The 15,059-nt window shown below is 38.1% G+C and overlaps 1 protein-coding gene across 1 annotated transcript in view; it reads right to left on the reverse strand.

Moving 5' to 3' along the window:
* ANKMY2 (ankyrin repeat and MYND domain containing 2) overlaps nt 1-15,059 on the reverse strand; it is a 50,101-nt gene that overhangs the window by 15,080 nt on the left and 19,962 nt on the right. The window contains exons 4-5 of the mRNA XM_033193729.1: nt 13,362-13,460; nt 4,233-4,393 (exon numbers count right to left, since the gene is read on the reverse strand). Coding sequence (XP_033049620.1) covers nt 4,233-4,393; nt 13,362-13,460 — 260 coding nt within the window. The remainder of the gene's footprint in view (nt 1-4,232; nt 4,394-13,361; nt 13,461-15,059) is intronic.

A 15,059-nucleotide genomic window follows, 5' to 3' on the forward strand; every position in this document is an offset into this window, starting at 1 on the left:
ATAACAGTAATGTAAACATGAATGTGAGTGTGGCAGGAAGCAGCCAAATGCCTAGGCAGATGGGGTGGGTCCTTGATGAAGCGCCATTTCCAAGCCAAAGACAGTTTAAAGCCTGAAAGGCAAGCTACAAATTAAATCCTCAAACTGGATTGAGAACTTGTCTTCCTGTTTGGCTCGATTTCTTCTGACTGATCCTTACCCTTCACCTCTTTTACATACACCTACCCTTTCCTAACTGGTTTTCTACACTGTCGTGCCCACCACTGAGTGGTGTCTTCGCTTTAACCTTTTTCACATACTCACAAACCAATCAGCATGCACTCCCCATTCTGAGTCCATAAAAGGACCTGGACCCAGGCACACAGGGGACTTTCCCACCTTCGGGTAGGGGAACCACCTCCCTGCGTCCCCTCTTTGCTGAGAGCTTTCCTTTCACTTAATAAATTCTACTCCACTCACTCTCCAGTGTCCACATGTCTAATTCTTCCTGGTTGTAAGACAAGAATTCGGATCTAGCTGAACTAAGGAGCACAAAGACTACAATAAATGTAACAGGGTCACAGCTGTATGCACAGAGCAGAGAGCCAGTCAGTACTTGCTAATCTACCTGTTACAGCTAAATTAATATCCCAGGGACTGTACATGTTAGGGAACAACAGGCAGATTTTCCTGAATTAGTTTCTTTTCTTTAGGCATGAAAAAAGATCATCTATTAGTAAAGCCCATAGCTAGCCCTCTAATTAGAAATTTAACACAGATTAAATGTCCTTGTAAAATTAAATGATTTTCACTCTTTGACATTATTAGATTTATATACAATCTAGTGTTTTACAAAAATCCAGCACTTCATAATAAGTTATTAGACTTAATGAAGCAAGTATAATCAGAATCCTTATTGGTAAATTTCTTGATAACTCTCTTTACCAAAACATACTTTGACAATTTATGGTAGAGAAGAAAAGACTCAGTAATCATCTGTTTATACTTCTGCTAACTGTAATCATTTAAAGTTGTTTGATCAGTATTTTTATATGTGGCATTTATAATCAACTATAGAATCTTAAACTTACAAGTGAAATTCTTTCAAAAAATTTCAAACAGAACCCAGATTAATAATTTTTTGTTTGGAGACATTAGACCTTATCTATTTCTTAACACACAGCACAAATATACACCAAGAAAAATGACAAATAACCACATCATTAACATGAGCTTAATGAAACAATTACGTAGCTACACACAAAAGAATAATATTTGTACTTGTTTCCTTCCTTAATCTCTGCAGCATTATGAAGTAATATATTACAAAGGAAATCCTTTTTATTAATTAATGAGGAGCATTTAATAAATATATTTCTATTGGCATTAAAAACTAGATAAATTTTTACCATTCAGAGGATTGTTACCTGAGAATATGTTTATGTAGTAGCATTTTGAATTCTTTTTAGTTTTTAAATCCCATTTTTAAAAACTGCTAAATCTACAATACCAGGCTTGAAAATCACAGTACTCAAAGACAGGATTGCTGTGTGCACATCTGCCTCCTGTCCACTCATAGACCCTGCTCTGCTGACATTTTTTCCTGTGATTTGGTTTTTCTCCTAGATAACCTTCATATTCTGGGCATCAGTATAATCCTCCAAGTCCCTTTTGAAAACAAATGCATCCTTATTGCTATGGCAGCCACTTATCCTAGACACAAATATAGCTATGTTAGGTGCACTGTAATGAAATGTGAGGTGTGTACTGGGAAGAATTTCTGAGCTTGTTTTAAAAGCTGTTTGACATTATACAGTGGTTATTACTTTTTAAATAATACTCCATAGGAAAGGCCATGCTAGCTTAGAAAGGGGTAGAGCAATAAAAATAGGCCACAACAACAAAAGCAACTGGGTGCCTTTTAGATCCAAAGGATGGATAAAAGAAAAGCTTTCGAGTGAATAGATTGTTTAAACTTACAAAAAGCAAGGTCTGGGCTGGAGGAAGGTATACAATAGGATAGTCCCCTTTATACTCTAAAAAATATTATGTAGTCTATTTCAGACTATACATCTTTACAAATTATTGTCTGCATAAATATGCCCTCAATCTAATTTACTTAAAATATACATCTTCAAAGATAACTGAAGGTAGAGTATTAATAATTATTAGGACACTTAACCCTGAAAGACTGGGTTCCAAGTAAACATAAAAAAATATTCCAGAAGCCTGGCCAACATGGAGAAACCCCATCTCTACCCAAAATACAAAAATTAGCCAGGCATGATGGCAGGTGCCTGTAATCCCAGTCACCCAGGAGGTTGAGGCAGGAGAACTGCTTTAACCCGGAAGGTGGAGGCTGCAGTGAGCCGAGATCTGCACCACTGTACTCCAGTCTGGGCGATAGAGCAAGACCCTATCTCAAAAAAAAAAAAAAAAAAAATCCACAAACCCTTACTGCAATCTGAAGGGGAGGGGTAGAAACTTAGATATGAAAGACAGTGAATCAGAAAAATACAGGGAACTTCTCCAAATCAATATAAGCCAGAATATCCTGTATTGCTCAGGCAGTGGAGGAACAAGGTTCTTATAGAACCACACACATTCTCTACATTGAGAAATACCGTACCCTGACAGAAACCTGTCTCCCCATCCCAGCCAGCCCATGCCTGAGAGAGCGCCATGGAGAGGAGCCAATGCTTCTCTAGGGAGTTCTCTTTTCCCTAGGTGTGCTGGGAGGGAGAGAACCACTAACAAAGAAGAAAATACATATATTTTAAAGGTTAAATTCTAAGCCCTCTGTAATCTCCACTAAAAACATGAGTATGCAAATCACAGCTGAATTTGCCCACTTAGTATCACAAGTGTTGCCTCTGGCAGTTCTTCCAGAATACTAGAAAAACTCTGAGTTTTCTAAAATAAAAACAGCAGATTTCACTTTTCTGTCTGATGGGAAAGGTATCTACTAGTTTGTCACCTCTCTTAAGGGCCTAGAAAATTAATTTGGGTGGAGGAACACATAATGAGTAAATTGGGTTTGTTTCTCAACCTTCAAATACTCAAGAAAGATGCACAGGGATGCATCAACAAAGCAGTAAGATTATATACATTTTGGATCTTATATCTTTGAATGAGGGTCACTCTTCAACAGAGTTACTTATAAGAACTGTCCACTCATTTTCATGATGCTCAGCAGACTCCACAGATTCTTCTTTTGTAATAAACTTCTGGGAAAATCTATTTGCTACACGATAGTAACGTCTTACGTTAAGGAAGAACCTTAGCTTTTGACCCAACTTACTATCTTGCTCACTTAAACAGCTCTGAACTACTATCAAATCTTTACCCTGTGAGTAAAAGCATGTGACAGATACTGAAATTGAAATAGGACCTTATCACTGTAGCACACATGTAGCTGTGTAGTTTTCCGTGATGATTACTGAGGAAATTATACTTGTTTAGCTGGATTTTTTTTTAAATTATGCTGTAAAAACAGTAAAAGCCTGTATTTTTAAAATCTAGAAGACAATAGCGCTGAAATATTTCAGAATAGCTCTTGAAGTTTCCCAGTGAAGCCATTTGAACTTATGTGTTGGTCTATGAAATTTGACAATCTGTTTGATTTGATGAATTACTGGAAAAACTATGCTATTTAAAGGCATCAAAGAGCCACTTACCTTAAAAACGTGCCCATGATTACATTTCAGAATCTTTCTTAAAAAGGCAATTATTGTAATAGATGCTGTTAGTGCCCCACCTACATCCTTTTTACCAGGCCTGCATACCAGGCCTCAGAGGCTCTCAGGGTCAGCTACTATGGTCTTTTCTCCAGAAGACTGCCCTCACTGAAAGGGAGCCACCTCACTTAGTACTATCTGGGAGGCTGTCCTTTCCCTCTGGAGACAGGCCCCATCCAACAACAGACTGATGAATACAAAAGCTGGACTCCCTTGCTTCTCTGGAGCCACTCACACTCCAGAGCTCCCGGTAGGATGAGGTGGAAGCTAGGCTTCAGCGAACCCATCTCTTTGCGTGGCTTTTCCTGATGCTTTAGTCTGTTTCTCTCTCGCTCACTCACTTCTAGGTTTCAATGGAGAGTGCTCCTTCAATAAATCAACAGGCCAAAAGCGCCCACTGCAAGCTCTACATCTACAAAACCCAACCCAAGACAATTATAATCCTGTATAATAAAAGCAGTTTAAACTCTGAAGCAATATTTACATAAAAAGCAAATATAGTAGACACAACACTACCTTGACAGGATGAAGATTTGTTGTGGTGATGATTTTGTGCAGTGGGCCTGCCAATTTTGGTGGCAGTTTTGGCTCTTTATCCAGTCCCTGGGGCTTAGTGTAATAATCCAGTCTCTCTCGAGGAAAGAAATTGTTGATTATGGTCACACAATCATGTTGACCTTTTCATAGAAAAATAGAAAAGTTGTAGTTTTAGTATTAAAAATAACACATCTGGATTTTAAAATTAATTATGTTGCCATTTTTGTGATGTAAACATGCACCAATATCTTTATTTTTCAGGAAAGGAGAGTAGAGGAGGAGGAGAGGTAAAATATTTTAGAGAACATTTATAAACATTCCTTGTAAAGTTGATAAACAATCTTTGAAAGACACAGAATCCAAAATACATGTGAAGACTATGTGGATTACAAAAGAAAGCACTGTTCAACTTGTAAGAGACCCTAGGTATTTCAAAACAGTTGCTTATAAGTTAAATGTCTCCTCTTCTCAGCCTACACAAATGATGCTCATGTTTCCCTAATCACATCCGGTTGTATTTACACAAAATTTAAATTTACTCCATATAAAGTATTGTTCTTATTATAATGATAATATTAAACTGAAACCCTCTCCCCTTACTCCCTACCCCCCAAATTTGAGAAAAGCTTGCCCTCTTTGTGAAATGTAGAGAAAAGGCTTTTGCTTCTATAAGCTTGGAATCCATATCGTGGCTTTGCATAGAATTCCAAGCCACTTCTCTAAGGCATCTCTAGTTAAAAATGGTTCTATGAAAGCAAACTCTTTCTTGGGGAAGCTGCTGGCCTGCAAGTGTGCTCCTGTGGCCTCCCCTCCCTAGCTCCCTCTCCACTACCTCTCTGTAGCAAAGCAGTGGCCACTCTGGGCAAGCAGGCAGAACCCACAGGGCACACAGGAGGGCGCAGGTTCTGCCTGGATCTCCGGAGGAGAGACTTCTTCCTCCGTTCTGACCGATGAGGGCTGGGGGACCAGCGGAGGCGCGCCTGGGCAGAGCGTGCGGACGCCATGGTCCCCGCTCCCGGAGAGTGGTCCCCCCGGGGCAGTCTGCGTGGCCCCTGCCTGCTTGTGCTTGGTCCTGGGAGCGTCTGCTTGATCCTGCTGACAACAGGTGACCTGCGTGGGGGCAGCACTGTGGGCCGGCTGGACCCTGGTGCTTGAGGCTGGCAGAGGGCTCTGCTTGTCCCTGAAAGTTCCTGGAAGAACCCAGGAGTGGCGGGCTTCATCCTTGTGCCTCAGCTGGTTTGCTGACCAAACCAGCTTAATGTCTCAATTAAATGGTTGAACACTTTTGATGAGATATTTTAGAACTTTTTTTTTTTTTTTAATGGGAACAGCTATCTTTTTATTGAAGCTGGATGTAAGATTTTCTTTTAAGGAAGTATATGCAGTTTGTCTTCATCTTCTTTGGTTTCTTCATACACAGATGTAAATTTCCCCACAGTTACCTGGGTTGATTTTGATGCGGTATTCATAACCCATTTGCATTAGATTTGCTTGGTTGAATGTCATTTTTCTCTCTTCTTAATGATTCTGGAAGGAGGGGTTATCATTTTCTAAACTAATTAATTCATGTCTTAATTGAGGCATTAAACTTTCTTCTTCCACTGATCCAGGACCCTATCAGCTTTACCTGACTGCCTGGGAGGTACAGAACAAAGTGCCTATGGGGATCCAGCAATTCTGAAGATTATGCAGTGCCTCCAACAGAGGGCTTCTTGGGTTGGAAGTGTGTGGATAACATTTACCCTAACAATAACCACCACAACTACAGCTAATAAGAGCATTTAAGTTAAGCAGATTCAATTATAATATATAAATAGACTTTCAAGAACCGCAGAGAGATTTAAATTTTAAAAATTAACAGGCAAACTGAAAGAGGTGATCCTGGTTACTATTGAGAACTAAATTAGTAACACAGAGGATCAAGGTCAGTCATGGTGGCTCATGCCTATAATCCCAGCACTTTGGGAGGCTGAGGCAAGAGGACTGCTTAAGCCTGGGAGGTGCAGACCAGCCTGGGTAACATAGCACAACCCTGTCTCTACAAATAATTTAAAAAGTTAGCTGGGTACAGTTGTACGTGCCTGTTGTCCCAGCTACTTGGGAGACTAAGGCAGGAGGATTGCTTGAGGCCAGGAGTTGGAGACTGCAGTGAGGGTGTTTTTTTGTTTTTTGTTGTTGTTGTTGTTTTTTTTTTTTTTGGTGAGACAGAGTCTGGCTCTGTTGCCCAGGCTAGAGTGCAGTGGTGTGATCTTGGCTCATGGCTCACTGCAACCTCTGCCTCCTAGGTTCAAGCAATTCTCCTGCCTCAGCTTCCCAAGTAGCTAAGACTACAGGCGTGTACCACCATACCCGGTTAATCTATTTTGTATTTTCAGATGGGGTTTCACCATGTTGGCCAGGCTAGTCTCAAACTCCTGACCTCAGGTGATCTGCCTGCCTTAGCCTCCCAAAGTGCTGGGATTACAGGCATGAGCCACCATGCCCAGTCAAAGCTACAGTGAGTTTTGATCACACCACTGCATTCAACCCTGGGTAAGAGACATCCTGTCTTAACAAAATAAACAAACAAAAAAGATCAAGTGGATGAAATATCTCAAAACAGAAAAATTCAGATATAGAAATCATTATGCAAGAGATGAAAGAGCTAAAGAACAAATCCAGGAAATCTAATAGTGAAAATTAACAGAAATCTCAAGGGAAAAAAAGGAATAGATGGAGAATTAAACAAATGATAAAAGAAAACCTCCCTGATTTGAAAAGAGAATTTAATAGTGATCACAATACCATTTTTGGTACTCCATGCTTCTATTAAGTACCAGAAAACCCAATTTCTTTCTTTTTGGGGGTATTGGGGGAGGTGGGTATTGCTTTTATTTCTTTCCCCAGTATATACATCTTGAGAAGTCAAACAGTAGCAATCTATATTAAAAATGTGAAATGAGCCAAAGTGCTCTGTTTAGAAAATGAACACCTCTCCCAGAATCTTCCAGAGAGAAAAATGACATTCAACCAAGCAAATCTAATGCAAGTGGATTATGAACACAGCATTAAAATCAATCCAAGTAACTGTGAGGAAATTTACAACTGTATATGAAGAAACCAGAGAAGATGAAGACAAACTGCATATACTTCCTTAAAACAAAATATACATCCAGCTTCAATAAAAAGATAGGTGTTCCCACACACATACACACACAAAGTTCTAAAGTAGCTCATCAAAAGTACTGAACCAGACATAGGAAGACCTGAAGATAAAGTAGTCAGAGAAAAATATGGAATTAGCTTATAACTATATCTTCTTGTCAGTCCTCCACCTAGTACAGTCAGGGATTTCTTAATTATACCTTTTTTTTTTTTTTTTTGAGATGGAGTTTTGCTCTTGTTGCCCAGGCTAGAGTGCAATGGCGCGATTTCAGCTCAGGGCAACCTCTGCCTCCTAGGCTCAAGCAATTCTCCTGCCTCAGACTCCGGAGTAGCTAGGATTCCAAGCATGAGCCACCACACCGAGCTAATTTTGTATTTTTTAGTAGAGGCGGGGTTTCTCCATGTTGATCAGGCTGGCCTCTAACTCCTGACCTCAGGTGATCCGCCCGCCTCGGCCTCCCAAAGCGCTGGGATTACAGGTGTGAGCCACTGTGCCCAGCCTAATTATACCTTTTTAAAGAGAAAAAATAATATTACTTTACCTTTTTTCCCAGATTAAGCTTTTTCGTTTTAGGTAGTGCTTATTTTGATAGTTTCATTAATCTGCTAATAACATATTTGAATAATATGTTTAAAGTTTATCTTTGTAAATACTTAATAGTTTAGGTTTAAATTTTTGTAATTGAAATTCTTAAATATTTTACTGGTTTTAAATTTATAAATTCTGAATATACATAAATAAAATAATACTATTAATATAGAAAATAAATGCTGTGGGTGGAAAAGCCAGTACATCATTTTGCTCCCATATTACAATCACTAGATTTGAGTCCTCTAGACTTACAGGGCTCAGAGTGTGATTCATAGGAACACACACATACAACAAGACATATCCTATTCAACTTTTTTATTTCCAAGGATAAGCTGAAAATCAAATGCTCTTCCAGAATGAGAAATGTAAAGTTTACAATGGAAAGTAAGTTGAATTCTCATTTGCAAAACCAGAACTTAGAAAACTGTAGAATAACTTCTATATATCTCAGAGAAAAGAACTGTGATATGAGTCAGAAAGCTAGGGAAAATATGACTCACATTTCAGAGAAAAAGGTATTAATAGTTTTGTCATGATGGGTTTCAAAGAATATACAACCTACGTAACCCATTTGAAAAGGTCTATAACCAAAACCTAAATGAGAACAGAGATCTAAAGACAAAAATGGAGACAAAGGGGAGGAGAGAGAGGACAGTAAGAGAGGGAGTTCGTATGAGTGGGTGAAGATAGATGACAGGCAAATCATACAGCTGGTGGTGTGGATTACTGAAAGAGAAGCAACACCCTGTCAATGACACTCTCACTACAGCTGGTACTAAAAATACTAGACTCTCTCAGCAAAGTCCACAGCTACAGACAGGTATGATTGGCACAGGTTTTGAGAAAGTATCAGAGGAGGCAGAAAGGAAAGACCTGTGGCCTGACAAGGCAAAAACAGAGAATGTGGAGAAATAAATGAAGTATAAGGATTTCATCTTATAAGGTTGCTAAATGGGTAAATACGGGGCCTTGGGGATGGGGGATGTGGTACTGTACAGTTTTGACCAGCCAATCACTTTAAGGAAATACATGTGCGCGCGTGCGTGCACCCCCACACACACACGCGTGAACAATGTCAAGTAAAATAAAGAGTAAAAATGAGGTCAAAGAGGAGGAATGCAACCACATATATCAGTAAATACATTAAATATACATAAGCTAAATACCTGTTAGGAGAGGGAAACTATCATTTTGGATTATAAAACAGAACCCACCTACACATTTGTAAGTTATACTACTGAAATGAAATGATAAAGATTGAAAATAACAGATGAGCAAACAGCTTATTGACAAAAAAAGGAATTAGGAATAGCTGTAATATCAGTAAAAGTAGAACTAAAAGAATTCAACAAGAAAAGAGTGACATTATACAATGATAAAACCAATAGCAATATCAAATTAAAAGTGAAAAGCTAAAAATATTTTCACTAAAAACAGAAAAACACATGTCAATTATCACTATTATTTCTTCTAACTTTGAAGCCCAAAGCAAATTCAAATAGAAAACAAGATAAAATTTGATAGCTAGAAAACTTATTAAACTGTAATAAAAATAAGAAAAAAATACAGAAATCAATAGCTTTTCTCTTTATTATCCATAACCAGCTGGAAGTGATTGAGTGTGGAGGTGGTAGTGCAAATTCTTACCCTATGGACAGTAACCCTACAAATTACTAAGAAATAAATTTTGAAAGAAAGGATTGATATGAAGGAACCTATTAAATATTATTGAAAGACCAAAAGTCAGTTCCCTCCCCTAAAAGAAATGTAAAGGCATACTGTGTAATTGGATGGAAAGTCCAGCATCATACAAATGTTAATTCTCTGCAAATAATTATATAATCATTTAGGAAAAGATAATTTAACTTACCACAAAGGTGGTATCTCAATTCAGTAGGATAATGTTAGCTCGTGTAATAAATGGTACCATCACAATTAGCTATATATCTGGGGAGAAATGAACTCTAAACAAATAAATTCTAGAGGTACCAAAAAAATCATAAAAAATAACTGAAGGATATTTAGGAGAATACTTATATAACTCCTGGTCAAGAGGCCCACTTTTAGCAAAACAAGAAACACAGAAGCTATAAAAGAAAAAATATGACTACTTAAAAGTAAATTTCCTGATGGGCACAGTGGTTCATGCCTGTAATCCTAGGACTTTGGGAAGGACCTAAGGTCAGGCGTTCGAGACCAGCCTGGCCAACATGGTGAAACCCCAGCTCTATGAAAAATACAAAAATTAGCTGGGCGTGGTGGCACATACCTATAGTCCCAGCTACATGGGAGGCTGAGGCAGGAGAATCGCTTGAACCCAGGAGGTGGAGGTTGCAGTGAGCCGAGATTACACCACTGCACTCCAGCCTGGGTGACAGAGTGAGACTCCGTCTCAAAATAAATAAATAAAATAAATAAATAAATAAGTTTCCTATGGCAAAGGTCTCCATAAAGTTAAAAAAGAAGAAGAAGGAAGAAGGAAGAAGAAGGGGAAGAAGAGGAGGAGGAAGAGGAAAAGGAATAAAAAGGAGGAGGAGGAGGACTGGCATAAAATATTTGAAACACATTTGTTAGATAATGGATTTGTATGCATAAAGCTCCCCAAAGCAATAACAAAGGACATCCCCCCACAAAAAAATGAAAAACAAGTATAAGTGGGTAATCCACAAAAGTGAAAATACAAACTACCAACAACAGAAGTGCTTACTTTCATGAATAATGAGGGGAAAGTAAGTTCACAATGTACAGTCTTTTTAACTATCAGATTGGAAAAAATGAAAGAATGATAATACCCATGTCTGGTGAGGACATTACTGTGAATTACTATGCCCTTTTGGAAAGGAATCTAGACTTACGTTAAAATTAAAACTCTAGGCCGGGCGTGGTGGCTGTAATCCCAGCACTTTGGGAGGCCAAGGTAGGCAGATCACGAGGTCAGGAGTTCGAGACCAGCCTGACTACATGGTGAATCCTTGTCTCTACTAAAAATACAAAAAAAAATTAGCTAGGTGTGGTGGTGCATGCCTGTAATCCCAGCTAGTTGGGAGGCTGAGGCAGGAGAATCACTTGAACCTGGGAGGCGGAGGTTGCAGTGAGCCGAGGTTGCGCCACCGCACTCCAGCATGGGCAACAGGGTGAGACTCTGTCTCAAAAATAAATAAATAAAAAATAAAATAAAAAAAAAACTCTATATCCTCTGTCTCAGCAATTTTACTTCAAGGAAATACTTTAGAGATATTAAAGTTCTAACACGTAAAAAATATTCAAATACTAACTTGTAAAAAATAGAAAATCAATGATGATTATTACCTTATTTGTAGAAAAGGGGTTAAAAACCTGTAAAACTGGTCAATCAGGGAGAGCTAACTGAACTTTGGAACATCTATATCATGGAATATCACGTAGCTGTTGAAGGAAATGAATTATGCCTACTGAGATGGGAGGAATGTCCATGATATATTACTAAGTGAAGAAAACAAGTTACAAGGAATATCTGCTGTGTGATGGATGGCATTTTTTAAAAAATGACAAAAATCTTATGTATGTATGTACACATGTATACATACTGATCCACTTGAATGAAACAAAAAGGAGAGAATGAGCTTTTTTAAAGGCTAATTATTTGGAAAATACAGTAACAACTGGAAGGGTGCAATGTAACTTTTTGTCTGTGAAATTAAATAGATTAAAATGGAATGAAAACATTACTCTTATGTTAGGATAGAATTGCAAACAATTTTTACCATAGTAAAAATTTTGTTAGTATTGTAGTGTTAAGAAAAAGAAACGAGCGTTGTATTAATGCCTGAAAGGAGAGACGCCTCCATTTCCAGACCTGTGATCTTGGGATAATTATTTTACCTCTATCTGAGCAATATTTTGTTACATTGTGGATATAAAGAAAACTTGTACAGTTAAATAGAACTTCAGAGATCACCTAATTCCCCCGCTTCTTTGTATACAGATCAGAAAACTAAGGTCTATGGAGGTAAAGGAATTTGCCCATGATCCTATAACTAATCATCAGCACACATGAACTAAAGTTCAAGTCTCCAGATTCCTACTTTAGTGTTCTTTCCCCCTGCAGTGACACCCTCAAAATTAGCTTAGAACTGAGATGGGGGCAACTTGTGGCCTGTACGTATGGGAGTGAAAATATTTCTCTGAAGCTTACACAAGGCCACACCTTTCTCAAGTTCTTCTGAAATTAAAATAAGGATATTTCTTCTAACAGAAAAAGCTGTCATAAGGCAACTGAGTGCCTGGCTTAATCAATGGCAGCTTCTATTAGTAGTTTCAAGAAAATGTTATAATAAAATTTAACATAATATTCAGTTACCATCCTCCATACCTAATTTCCACTGTATCTGAACTTGACTTCTCTGAAAACCCCCTTGAATGGGATAGATCCTCCTCTTCTAGGTATTTTTATGGAGCTCTGAAGTTCTACCTTGGAGTTTATATTTTCGTACCATTTGTCATTGCTATTACCCTTTAAGTGCCATGAAAGTATGAACAGCCTATCTTATCACTATAACCAAGACACCTACAGTGATGCTTGCTTTATAGGTTGTGACCATTATTTGTTTAATGAATTATTAGTCCCTATAAGGCCACTTACTGCATTCCCAGTAAATCCGACGTTGCTATCTTTGCTTTTCTCTCAGTGGAGTCTCTTCACCACCAATTCAATGGCGTCACAATACCAAAGAACAAGAATTCACTCCCACTCTTTCCTTACATTATGTCAAGTAATAGGATTAACACGCCAAAAATTATTGGGCACACCAAATACATGTCTGTGGTTGATGAGAATGATAATGAAGTAGTTGTATATTATTATCAAGTACTCTTTCCTAAGAGTTACGTCATTGTTGTAATAATTATTAACAACACTAACTAATACCATTTATTTAGTGTTACATGGAAAGCTCAAGTCTATCACCTCTTTTAATCTTCACAATAACCCTGTAACATTTTACCATGAGGAAAGTGAAGGTCAGAATTATTAAGTACTTTGCTATCACGTGGCACAGCCAAAATTTAACTTGGGATTACTGACTTCACTCTTCATATTCTTAAACAGTAGTACGGTTAGCTACTTTCATTAGAGACATAAATATACACGTTACAAGCATTTGTGAGCAATTAAAATGGCCCCACTACTCTTTGTATTCCAAAAAGTGGAAATTCGAAATAGCCTTTTGTTTTCTCCAGAGTCACTAGGTATTTCATTAAGTTACAATGGACTGTAAATACTTAGGTTTTTTAAAGCAACATGATAATATTTCCACCAAGAGAAGCAAAGTGGTTTTTTTTCCACAAGGGAAATTTTGGGCATAATCTAATGTAAAACTGCAGCAAAATCTCACCGACAAAGGCTGCCATCTGAGCTGCTGTTCTTCCCACAGAGTTGACAACATCTGTCTCAGCACCAGCTTCCAACATTACCCATGTGATGTCTTTATTACCTAGAGTTTTAAAGGGAACATATTTGTTAATGTTAAGGAGGACACAATTTAAACATCCCTTTTCTAAACTCTTTATACCTTTTTCCCCCCAGTTTGTTTTAGGTTTCGGTCATATGGATATTTTCATTCTTTTAAAACATGAATCATAACTATAGTAAAGAATAAAATGCTATAGAACCTACTTAGAAATTAACCTTATTTTGTGGAAAACAAATCAAGCAATGCAAAAGCAGTATGGAATTGAATATCGCTTTTTTAAACAAAATGAAATATGTTTTCCTAGAGGTAACACTTAGAATAAAATCAAAATACACATACAAAAACATTTTTAAAAAAGAGATAAAATGAATAGGGTTCCCCTTTAATATCAGCTAACCCATCCTGTTCCTCACACTTACAGGCTCTGGAATAACTATTAACCACTGGGGTATCTATCTTTCTACACCTTTTTTCTATCTAAACATACACATGCTATTCTATTCACATTCTTCTACTAAAGTAGTCATTATGGGTATTTTGCTATTATGAACTATACTCAGTGAAAAGTATTTTCCATTCATTTTCACAAGTTTGTATTATGATTTGCTTAGGAACAGCTCCTGGGAAACATTGCCAGATCAAAGGTTATGCATATTTTGAATGCATTTTGCCAGGCTGCCATCCAGCAAGGTTGGACTGACATGCACTCCCCAAAATAGTGTAAAGAAGTTCCTGAGCATTATAGCTCTTTCTTAACATTTGCCAGTATAATAAGCTAAAAAACAAAATTTATTGTTCTAATTTGCATTTATTTGATTACTGTGCAAAATGTTTTATATTTTGATCAGCCAGTTGTATTTCTTTTGTTTTCCATCCAATTTTCTTTTTTTTGTTTTTTGAGGCTGAGTCTCGCTCTGCTGCCCAGGCTGGAGTGCAGTGGTGCTGTCTCAGCTCACTGCAAGCTGCGCCTCCCAGGTTCAGGCCATTCTCCTGCCTCAGCCTCTGGAGTAGCTGGGACTACAGGCGCCTGCCATGATGCCCAGCTAATTTTTTGTGTTTTTAGTCGACACAGGGTTTCACTGTGTTAGCCAGGAAGGTCTCGATCTCCTGACCTCGTGATCCGCCCGCCTCGGCTTCCCAAAGTGCTGGGATCACAGGCGTGAGCCACCACGCCCAGCCAAGTTTTCCATCCAATTTTCTACTGCAGTATTTTTCTTTTTATAATTGATTTATAAGAACTCTTTTTTTTTTTTTTTTTTTTTGAGACAGAGTCTCACTCTGTCACCCAGGCTGGAGTGCCAGGGCATGATCTCGGCTCACTGCAACCTCTGCTTCCCAGGCTCAAAAATCCTCCTCCTCAGCCTCCTGAGTAGCTGGGACCACAGACATGCACCACCGTGCCTGACTAATATTTGTATTTTTGGTAGAGACAAGGTCTCACCATGTTGCCTAGGATGTTCTCGAACTCCTGGGCTCAAGCAATTGGCCTGCCTTGGCCTCCCAAAGTGCTGGGATTACAGGTGTGCGCCACTGTGCCCAGCTAAAAGAACTTCTTATATTTAACAATATAATCCTTTAAGGTATATAATAAATATTTTTAGTTTTTCGTTTGTATTTTAA

This window comes from Trachypithecus francoisi, unplaced genomic scaffold (genome assembly GCF_009764315.1).
Source record: "Trachypithecus francoisi isolate TF-2019V2 unplaced genomic scaffold, Tfra_2.0 Lachesis_group4, whole genome shotgun sequence".
In the NCBI taxonomy this organism is placed as follows: Eukaryota; Metazoa; Chordata; class Mammalia; order Primates; family Cercopithecidae; genus Trachypithecus; species Trachypithecus francoisi.